General features: G+C 38.2%; 1 protein-coding gene across 1 annotated transcript in view; it reads right to left on the bottom strand.

The window, feature by feature from the left end:
• Window positions 1-843: 843 nt before the first annotated feature.
• Window positions 844-10929, bottom strand: part of LOC122647812 (protein MOR1-like) — a 36307-nt gene continuing 26221 nt past the window's right edge. The window contains exons 4-7 of the mRNA XM_043841119.1: window positions 6009-6088; window positions 5742-5919; window positions 5582-5646; window positions 844-940 (exon numbers count right to left, since the gene is read on the bottom strand). Coding sequence (XP_043697054.1) covers window positions 844-940; window positions 5582-5646; window positions 5742-5919; window positions 6009-6088 — 420 coding nt within the window. The remainder of the gene's footprint in view (window positions 941-5581; window positions 5647-5741; window positions 5920-6008; window positions 6089-10929) is intronic.

Here is a 10929-nt window from a genome sequence, read left to right as displayed (position 1 = left end):
GCACATGGAAATAACATATTTTTTTTTCTAAGGGGGTGGGGAATCTATTTTTTGCTGGATAAAACTGGACAATTATTTTTCTTGCATCTTGCACATGGAAATAACAATTTATTTTTCAGGTGATGGGGAATCTATTTTCTGATGGATGAAATTGGACAATGTTTGGCAAATATTTGCTTATGTTATAATCTAGCAGCCAAAATATAGACCATTGACTGAATAATATTTGCCTTTGATTATGCACCTTGCTTGATCTTTTACACAAGATAGTCTCGACACCTAATGAAACACCGCTCAAAGGATACCGCTACCTAACCTATTCCCACGAAACGCTCACTCGCGGCTGTGACAAGTTGCTTGCCCTCAAAGGATCCTATCCCCAAGCCTCATCCAAATTTTTTGTCCTACCTCCAATCTGGTAGAGAATATCAAATATAAATTTATTGAGCTAAGGAATATATACAATTTATTGAGCTAAGGAATATATACAATTACAATAAGCATGATAACCTATTTACCAAGAAATTTTATTCTCTATTACCAAAAAATTATATTAGTAATTACTATTTTATAATAAATATTCATAAAAACCAGTTTACTTATTTAAACCAATATTATTTTGCAGATGTTATTGGATTGCTTGTAGGCGTCCATCATTTAGCCCCCATAAAAACAGGTAAAAGCACTGAAATCAAGTATAAAGAAGAAATTCAACTAATAAAGTAAGCCTCCATAAATTTTATTAGATAGATGATAAATTATTTTTTATTTGATTTTTATTAATTAATAATAATAATTTATTTTTCCAAACTAATGATTCTTACATATTATACTCCATATAAGTTAAAATTTCAATATAATTTCTATGTTATTCTCCTGTATATTACGTCTATCACTATCGACAACTGGAGAAACCACAATCCAGATAGACCCAACAATTCTAGAAGCAAACAATTTGAAAAAATGGTAAATAATTAAACTTTAAGAAGAATTAATTTATTAATATAACATATTGTTAATTGGAAATAATATTTTTAAATAATTTTCAAATAGTTTTTAATAATAGATACATACCACCCATTATTATATTTACTTCATTCATTATTGTACACCCTATTTCAAGTTGTATGGAACGCTTGCTTAAATCTATAAACGCACTAGTGTTTTGCATTTGTTTACTTTTTTATATGTTACTTAAATTTTTCACTACTCAATCAGTTGAAAATATTCACTGGGTAAAAATTTAAAGGGGCAGAACCAAAGAAAACTTCATACGCTGGTTATAGTATCAACAAATAATTTGCATATGTGGTTCAATTACAACACACTATATTTACTAATATTTTGAAGAAAAATATGCTATTTGGGGGGATAATGTACTAGGATTCTTCATTGTGTAACATTTTCTCTCTCCACAATGAAAAATAAAAACACACGTGCATCTGCACGTGAAAGTTTACTAGTAATAATAATAAACAAATATAGAATATAATATAAACATAAAAAACAAAGCAATAAACATCAATCAAAGTAAACTCATTAAGTGTCAACAAGGCGTGATGTCACCTTGGACCCAAGAAAGAACCTGAACACTTAGGTGTGACGCCTTGACAACTATGACATCCATTGAAACTTCCAGGTTTCGATCAAAATTCTGCGGTTTCGACCCTAGTTACCTCGAACCTTGCTTTGATGACATGTGGTTGATTTTGTCTACAGAATTTGACACACAAGCAATCCAAACCATGTCCTACCTATCCCACAGTCAAAATTGCTGAACCACCCTTCCATGTGGCACAATTAAGCAGAAAACACAGTAACACCCTCATATGCTGGCCAAAAAGAAAATAATAGTACCTAAAACAATTTTTCCATGGTTAGATTGTCATGGAAACCCGATAAAGGCAAAAGGGAATTTAAGATATTTTTTTAAGTATAAAATATGTTTTGGTCGCTCACTATTTTCCATTTCAAAAGGAAAATAAAGCACACGTGAGAATAGAGTTTATATCTCTGAACAAGCTGAAAAAGACACTATGTCCATTGTTAACCGGTGTCAACACCTATTGGTTGTCACCACTTCGCCTTGGTTTCTTTGTCAAATCACCATTAGCACCAACTCCAGTTGCCTTCCTCTGCATTTCTTCTCAATGCTTTGTTTCATGGACTGTCAGGACCCTTTAAATCCTTAGACAATGTAAGAATGTGAAATAGGAAGGCAGGCAGGTCATAAAATGCAGATCATATGGCCCCAAAAACCCATCTTTGTTGCAGCTTAGAAACAAAAGGAAAGCATCTGGCAGGAAGAACAAGTGATTGATCTGTAAAGCCATTTCTGTGTATGAATAGCAAATAAATTTTTTGATGCACTTTTTTCTTTCAAAATCCCTTCCTTTCTGATGGTTCTTAGTTTGTCTCAAGGTCCATAACAGAACAATAGACTTAGAGTGGAGATGCTGTGTTTGATCCCCTAACAAAGAATGTGATAACTTGTTTAGAATTTCTAGAGCACTCTCCAACAAAAAAAAATTGTACCTTTTTCTCCTTTCTGATGGTTCTTAGTTTCTGTGATGCAGTTGCCTTAGCCTGGCTGGACCGACATGACCCACTTTGGAAGCCCAAACCAAGGACTGGTCCTAAACCAGTTTTCTGGTCTAGCAAGGGCTGGTAGTTCACTTAGGAGTTAGGATGCAATATTTAATTTGGTTTATTTTATTTTGTGATGCAGTTGCCTTAGCCTGGCTGGACCGACATGACCCACTTTGGAAGCCCAAACCAAGGACTGGTCCTAAACCGGTTTTCTGGTCTGGCAAGGGCTGGTAGTTCACTTAGGAGTTAGGATGCAATATTTAATTTGGTTTATTTTATTTCATGAGTAGATTACGTAGGAGTATCTTAGGTAGTTTCCTTTCTTTAGCTATGGTCTATTTTAGTAGTTTCCATTTTTGGTTGTTTCTATTTTAGTTAGGTTTCTATTCCTATGCAAGGCTATTCTCTATTTATTTATTGTAATCATAGGAGAGCAACAGAATTGAAGATTTGATTAATGAAAGTTGTTTGTTAAGCTCTGTGAGAGTGTGTGTATCAACATGAGTTCCCTCTTCCCTTTCCCCTCCTTTCTTCTAATTCTTCTACTGTTCTCTCAGTGAAGCCCACCATAGCAGACCATTCCCCTGGTTCTGCATTATTTGGTATCAGAGCTGAAGGATCCATCCCCTTCCTGTCCATCTCTCTTATCCCATTCTCCTTCCTTGTATTTTTTTAATCTTCCCAGTTGTCCTACCGTCACACCAGTACCCCCATCCTTTTTCCATCTTCTGCAGCACCCCTACCCTTCTTTCTATCCTTCAACTCCACTGGAACCCCAACCACAACAACACACACACACACAAAAAAGAGAGAGAGAGAGAGAGAAGTTGAATCAAAACCCTAACCCCTTCCTGCGGAAACTCTTTTACCTCTCCCATCACCCATTGAAACCCAGCCTTTTCCCTTCTGATTCCCCTTACCAGATCACCACCTTTGGTCTGCTTTATTCTGTCTCAAGGTCCATACGAGAACAATAGATTTAGAGTGAAAATGCTGTATCTGATGCCCTAACATAAGAATGTTGTAGATTGTTAATTGGTATTTATATCTCTTTAATTTCATTCAATTTTAGGTGACAAACCAGCAAACATATTTTCAGTTGATTCATCCTCCCTTCATTTTCTATTTGTTTTTCTTATTGTTATTGATGCAGATCAAGTAATAGATCTGCCGGTGGTGGGAAAGAGAAAGAGAGTGAGGAAGACAAGAACAGAATTTCAGAATCATGGGGGAGTGAGAAAGGAGAGAAGGGAAAGAGAGAGAGAGAGAGAAAAGGGGAAGAGGAGAGGAAGAAAAGGAGAGGAGAGAAGAAAAAAAGGTGGGGAAGAGAGGAGAAGTAACAACCTCTTTCAATACAAACAAACTAAATCAATCCATTAATCAGAACCATGGAGGGGGGCTCATACCCATTAGTCCCATTACAAGGTATTTATTTTAAAAAAAAAAAAAAAAAAAGGAACTCAAACAAAATTAAGTTAAGACACACTAAAAGTCTTCCACGACTTAAAACACCTATAATAACCCATACTAGATAAGATAACCTTAAAACTAATCCTTATCTCCTCCAGATAATGGTTGTCACTAGAGTATCCTAATGCAACATAAAAACCAAATAAAATAAAGAAAGCAAACTCCTAAAACTAGCGCACGGTTTTTGGTTTCTAGAAGAACCAAAAATTAACCATCTCTTGGGCCAAGGCTATAAATTGAACCAAAATTTGCCCCAAGCAACCCAACCCAAATTGAACCAAATATTTTCCTCCATTTTTTATACTCTCTTTTTTTGCTACCAAATGCAGCATAAATGATGTCACAGAAAACCAACTGAATAGATCCATCATGACACAATCACAGCCCATAGGTCATAAAATTCCTACCCAGGGAATTATAGTGGACTCCTAAAGCAACTATATGCAAGTTATAATAAACTTTAACATCTGGAACTGGACATTGGCATTTGGCATAACAGATAGAGAAATAGGAAACCTAAGGGCCTGCATGATAACACTTTTGTTTCTCTATTTCTCTGTTTTTCTGTTCTTAGGAACAAAAAAATTAAGGGAAGTCCATTTGTTAATACCGGTTCATTTTTTTGTTCCTGGGAATGAACCAGGACAAAAAAAGTTGCTGAGAAATAGAAAAAAAGAAGCTCCAATTTGAAGCTTCTCTGTCCTAAAAATAAAAAGAAAGAAATAAGGGGGGAATTGCCCTTTAATGAGCACATGGTTAATTTGATGGGCAAAGCAGTAATTTCATGTTCAAAATAACACACCACCTCCAATGCAACTTGAACCACCACCACCATCACCGCCACATCCACTGCTATCACCAGCACCTCCACCGCCACCGCCACCTCCACCTCCTCCACCATCGCCACCATCTCCACCAAATTTTTGGGTATTCAATGGCATTTTTTTAATTTTAAGAAGTTCTAAAAACAGAAATAGTTGTGCCTGACAAACGCGTTTCTGTTTCTTTTCCAGCCCAGAAATAGAAATTATTATCTGTTACTAAACACATTTTTTTGCCCAGAAATTTGGCCTAGTAACAGAAATACACAAATGTCATTTCTGGAATAGAAACAGGGCCTATAAACAGAAGTGTTATCATGCAGGCCCTAGATGAACAAAAAAATAGAACTAGACACAGCACATGAAAAGGATGCAAACTAAAGAATAAATAAGAATTGACCAAGCATACTATGGAACATAATTGCCCAAACCATAGTAGAAAAAGATGTTAATTAGAAGGTGAAAATGAATTACTTTTAACTTTCCATGCAGTTGAGCAATTGTAAACTCTGTAAATACTAGAATTACAAAGAACTATCAACATAAAAACACAGAGCTAAAGCAAGTGGAAAAAGGGTGTTAAGCAGCCAAAACAAAAAACCGGTCATGATACCACTAAATTCAAAAATTTCCCATCTCAACAAAGAAACACATGGTTTTGGAAAGATAAATTAATTGTTTTAGAAATAGTGGATACTGACCTAATTTTGCGTGTTGGCTTCGCTGCACCCGAAACATTCACAAGTTCCGACTCCAGCTCTTTTTTCTTTAAACAGTCAAAAATTGAACTACCATTTTAGACATAAGATACTGGGTAAAACATAGCCCAATGCCATGTAATTAATCAATACATATACTCACCATAGTATCCCGCATTTTCTCAAATAAGATTGATTTCACAGGGTCCTTTCCAATCCAACGGCAAAGCTCGAGTGTCAATCCTTTAGAAGATGCACGAACATTTTGGTCTTGGTGGTCAAAAAGTTCAGGAAGTATCTTCAAAATTCTTTTGGGGGGAACTACTTTTGTGCCAAATTCACTAAATGTAATCATAAAATATTAGAATAGAAAATTATATGAGGAAGTCGAAACAATATAGCCTCCATTGACAATTTCTAAAAAGCAAACCTGAGAGCTTGAAACATGACATCTATAGCTGGCACAACTGCCTTAGCAACTTTATTTTTAATTGCTTTCTCCATAGCATCCTGCAGTTCCCACAGGTAATTAAGGGACTCCTCTTAATATATAATATCCAAAGTCCACAGAAAAAACACCAAGAGCACTAGAAAAGGACTAGTGAAAAGAAGAAAATCATGCAAGATACATTCAAGGTTCATCATTTTGGTTTCAATGGTCACTAGCAGTCGGGAGTTACTGTTATGAAATTTCAACGGAATACTTCAATTTGTAAGGAGAGAGGCTTGGATTTTTATTTTTTTATTTTTTTTTTGGCGGGGGGGGGGGGGAGGAATAGAAAAATGAATGCAATATTTTTATCAAACTACCAACAAGTTAAAAAATGCTCACTTCTCCACAATAGACTTTGTTAAAGTGTATATCAAGCACTAGGGTTGTAGGCTATCTCGATTAAAATATCTACCTCCTGTGTGTCTCCCTTTATATTTGTAGTGTTAGTCCTAGTTAATCTATGGTTAGTCTAGTCCTAGTCTTAGTTTGGTTTCCTATTGTAACTATGTTACTAATTTGGTGATTCCTAGTAGGGTTAGAAATCTTTGGTTGTATGCTGATTCTATATAAATAAAGGCTTGTAGAGGAGGACTGCTAGTTCGATCCATTATCTCTAGACAGTCCAGTTGGAAGTAAAAGAAATTAAGGGAACAAGGGAAAGATGAAGGTAGGAGATTGAAGAAGGAGAAGAAGGCCCTTTGGTAAAGATGTTTGTCAATTGATCAATAGCATTCACAAAAGGGGTGCAAATGCAGCCAGAGTCTATCTTCTCTTTGATGAAGTGTCGGTCCACTGCGATATGCTCTGTTCTGTCGTGTTGCACCGGATTGTGAGCAATGCTTATGGCTGCCTTGTTATCACAATAGAGTTGTTCATCAATATCAAACCCCAACTCTTGAACCAATCATCTCAGCCATATATAAGTTCACAAACTCCATGTGTTATGTCCCTAAATTCTGCCTCTACACTGGATTGAGCTACAACATGTTGTTTCTTGCTTCTCCATGTGACCAAATTATCACCCACAAATGTGCAATAGCCAGATCCAGATCTTCTATCTGAGATAGATCCAGCCCAGCCAGCATCTATAAAGCCCTCTATCCTCAGGTGGTCATGTCTAGCATACAATAGTCCTTTCCCTAGAGAGAGGACTTCAAGTATCTAAGGATGCGGTATACAACATCCAAGTGCCCACTCTTGGGGGCATCTATAAACTGACTCACAACTCCCACTGCATAAGAAATATCTGGGCGAATCATAGATAGGTAGATGAGTTTCCCCACTAGTCTCTGGGACTTCCATGCATCAACAAGAGAGGGACCACAATCTTATCTTAGTTTGTGATTCTGCTCAATAGGAGAACTTGTTGGTTTCCAGCCCAACATCCCTGTCTCTTTCATCAAGAACAAACTTCCTTTGACATATGTTGATTCTTTTCTTAGACCTTGACACTTCAATTCCCAAAAAATATTTCAAGGGACCCAAATATTTCCTCTCAAACTGTTGAGCCAAGTAGGTCTTCAACCTAGCTATCTCAGCTCTGTAATTTCCACTAAGAACAATGTCATCACCATAGACAATAAAGTATGTGACGGTACCATTACCTCTCAGGGTAAATAAGTTATGGTCAACTTGACTCTGGGAGTACCCATTCTTCAGAATAGCCTACCTAAACCTCTCAAACCATGCTTTTGGAGACTGTTAGAGACCATATAAAGCCTTCTTAAGGAGACACACCTTGCCCTCAATTGAAGGGAACTTGAAGCCAGGAGTGGGCCGCATGTACACTTCCTCCTCTAAGTCACTGTGAAGGAGAAAGCATTTTTCACATCCAATAGGAATAGAGGCCAATCTCTATTGGCTGTCAATGATAAGAGAACCCGAATAGAATTATGCTTAGCTACAGGAGCAAATGTCTCTTGATAGTCAATCCCATACACTTGACTATACCTTTGGCCACCAACCCTGCCTTGTACCTCTCAACTGCACCATCAGACCGATACTTGATTGTATAGACCCATCTACATCCAACTGAAACTCTCCCCCTGGGAAGGTCTACCAATTTCCAAGTACCATTCTTCTCAAGGGCCATCATTTCCTCATATGGCTTGCTTCCACTTTGGGTTAGCCTTAGTGAGATTCTTGGGAATGGAAACAAAAGAGACCGCGACAATAAAAGCAAGACCTATAGGAGAGAGAGCATCATAGGAAACAAACTGGGCAATAGGATTAGTGCAAACTCTCTTTCCTTTTCTAATAGCAACTGGAAGGTTTAAATTAGGTGTGTTAACCGGTCGGCTCAGTGGGTTTCGGTCGGGCCTAGTAGGGCCTCATGGTGCTTAAAGCCTACACCGTGACCGCCCATTTAAGTCTTCAAGCCGGGCCTGGTCCTGCTGGGTCGGGTTTCTGGCTACAATCGAGCCAGTATAATCGGCCCTTAACCAGGCTATGGGCATGTTTAAACGGACTCTAAACGGTGCAGCCCTATGAACCACTTTTTTTTATCCTCATATACTATAATTAGTAACCATATTATGTAGCCTATTAGATCATTTATTGCACAGCTTACATGATTGAGTGAAGAGAGAAAAGAAATGTCGTATTTTGATAGTTTTGAATCTCTTTTTGAAATTAGTATACAACCCTCCTGCTCGATCATTTCGACTTGAACAAACTGAGCAGAAAACAGCTGATTTCAAAGTTTTACTTTAGAAATAAGAAGGGCTCAGATGGGATCCATTAATGGTGAAAAGTTAGAAACTTTGTGTCTTGGTTTTTTTCTCCAAAGACGAAAAGTTTTGCTGCTTTGATTCTCTTTAATTGACGTTTTTGACCAATTAAACTCCCACTATTACATCGGCCTGCTCTATATGAATAAAATCAACTTAAATTTGTAAATCTGTAACTATTTGAAGAAATCAGGATAAAGAAAATGAAGAGGCAATAGTATAATCTGGAGGAGTAGCAACGAAGAAGCTCAATGGTTTGCTCCTCATAAGATATAGGCTTCCACAGGAAAATTGTTTGAAAAACATGTTAACATGGAACTAGGTCGGGCTTTAACCGGGTGGGCTAGGTCTGGCCTAGAATCGGTCGGTCCGGTCAGGTGCCCAACGGGCTACAATTTCACACCAGGACCACCCGATTATAAAATGTGTCGGACTTAAGCCCAACATGTTTAATAATTGGTTCGGACCGGGCTTTAACCGGTCTAGCCTGGAATTGACACCCCTAATCTAAATCAGAAGGTAGAGAAGGGATATCACCTAACTGAGGATGGTGGAGCTCAGGATATGGATCCAAAGAGGACTCTTGGCAAGTCTTCTTTCCCTTTCCCTTTCCCTTTCCCTTCAAGCATTCACCTCTATTGTACACAACACCTCTTTCATTACTAGCATCAACACCTGAATGGGTATCAATGTCAACAACATCCACTTCCTTGTGTGTCCTAACACCAAGTAAGAATGGAGGGATAGACAAAGGACAAAGAAAGGGAATGACATCAGCAGCCTGTTCACTTGCACAATTCTCCCTCTGAAGAGGGTGCTGAAGAGGAGCAAAATTGGGTACAGATTCAAGGAAGGTGACATCTTTGGAGAGAAAACATCGACAAGAGGGAGGATGGTAGCAATTGTCGCCTTTGGCAGTAAAAGAATACCTAAGGAAAAGGCATTTGAGAGCTCCTTTGGATCAAGTTTATTTCGAGAGGAATTGTAAACATGGACATAACAAACACACCCAAAGACCTTAGGGGGAAGGGAGAAAGCAGAAACTTGAGGAGACAAGGTTTCTAATAGAGACTTAGAATCCAAGAGTTTTGTAGGCATGCGGTTGATGAGAAAGGAAGCTATAAGAAGAGCCTCTGACCAAAAGATCTTAGGAACATGTATGCCAAATAAAAGACTCCGAGTGACCTCCAATAAATGGCAACATTTCCTCTCAGCTACCCCCATTTTGTTGGGGAGTGTCAACACAAGCTAGTTGATGGATAATGCCATTATCAGTAAAGAATGTTTGAAGACCAATAAACATGTACTCCCCCCACCCCCCCGCCCTTATCAGAACGGACAATTTTGATGCGAGTTTCAAACTAAGTAAGAATCATCTGATAAAAATTTTTAAATGCATCACAGACATCACTCTTATGTTTCATCAGAACAGTCCAAGTAGGGCAAGAATAGTCATCAAGGACGGCTATGGGATGAGTAAAGGTGCCGCAGGGGTGGTGGTTCCAACTTGCTTTTTAGGAGTTCAAGTGAAAACACAAAGGTCTATCCAATCAAGTCTTCCTTGAAGTTTTTCAATCTGTCTTCTAGCAGAGCCAAGAGTAGGCTGCTCCCCTGAATTGCATCTGAAGAAGGCCCTTCTTGAACAGGAACCTGATCCGGTATTTTCAGAGGAAGAAGAGAAATAGGTGCAGCAAATAGTGATGGATGGGCAGCAGGTAATGTCGGCATTGGTTGGACAGCAGGTGGGGATGGATGGGCAGCAGGTAATGTAGTCGGCACATCTTCACAAGCCAAGTCTAACACCCCCTGAAGATGTGACCTTAAATAGTATGGTAAAGACTCATGAAAGACAACATCCATAGAGACAATCACATAGCGAGTGGGAAGATGATAGCACTTGTACCCTTTTTGAGTTGCAGAGTAACCCAAAAAAATAAACTTGACGCCACGAGGATCCAACTTACTATGGGGATGATGATTGCGCGCATAACATACACACCAGAAAACCTTGGGAGGTATGAGAAAGGAGGAGGCAGCCTAGAGAACATTAACCGGAGCACGAGAGGACAGAACCCAAGTAGGTAATTGATTGATCAAATAGGCAACAGTAAGCACAGCATCACTCCAAT

The sequence above is a fragment of the Telopea speciosissima genome, unplaced genomic scaffold, assembly GCF_018873765.1.
Source record: "Telopea speciosissima isolate NSW1024214 ecotype Mountain lineage unplaced genomic scaffold, Tspe_v1 Tspe_v1.0175, whole genome shotgun sequence".
NCBI lineage: Eukaryota > Viridiplantae > Streptophyta > Magnoliopsida > Proteales > Proteaceae > Telopea > Telopea speciosissima.
This window is presented reverse-complemented; position numbering and strand designations above follow the sequence as displayed.